At 37.5% G+C, this 597-nt stretch overlaps 1 protein-coding gene across 1 annotated transcript in view; it reads left to right on the top strand.

The window, feature by feature from the left end:
- The window catches only part of Gdi2 (GDP dissociation inhibitor 2), a 44,480-nt gene that overhangs the window by 21,267 nt on the left and 22,616 nt on the right, over positions 1–597 (top strand). The window contains exon 8 of the mRNA XM_004648988.3: positions 451–595. Within this exon, the coding sequence (XP_004649045.2) occupies positions 451–595 (145 nt within the window). The remainder of the gene's footprint in view (positions 1–450; positions 596–597) is intronic.

Below are 597 nucleotides of genomic sequence, written 5' to 3'. Positions count from 1 at the left end.
TTTTTTTTTTTTTTTGGTGGTGGCAGGGATGAACTCAGGACCCTGAGCTTGCCAGGCAAGTGTTTATTCTACTGAGCTATCTCCCCAGCCCGTGGAAATCAGTTCTTGATAAATCCTTTTTTTGCTATTTAAAAACCTGTCCAAAAACAAGATCCAGGGTGGGAGAAAATGCAAGTGTTAATATGGTATAGCAGATTTTTCAGTGAGTTGTTTCAGAGCTGGGATGAAATTTCATTCAATTCACAGCCACATAAATTCTTGATCTCTAATAGGTTAAAAGAAATTCTAGTTATTAAATATTTACATACTTTATTATGACCTTTGCCCTCCATACAGAACTTTAGATTTTGCCTGTTTCAAGTAACATTAACAACTCAGTGAAACAGTGAAATGTGAGCACACCTATTTCCCTTATTTGTAAGTGAGGCTGTGAACTGTTATTGCTTCTAGATATCTATGTTTGCATGATTTCGTCTGCACACAATGTGGCAGCACAAGGGAAGTACATTGCCATTGTTAGTACAACTGTGGAAACAAAGGAACCAGAGAAAGAAATCAGACCAGCTTTGGAGTTGTTGGAACCGATTGAACAGAAGT

Source organism: Octodon degus, unplaced genomic scaffold (genome assembly GCF_000260255.1).
Source record: "Octodon degus isolate 3935 unplaced genomic scaffold, OctDeg1.0 scaffold00071, whole genome shotgun sequence".
NCBI lineage: Eukaryota > Metazoa > Chordata > Mammalia > Rodentia > Octodontidae > Octodon > Octodon degus.
Note: the sequence above shows the minus strand (reverse complement) of the source record. Positions and strands in the feature narration are given on the sequence as shown.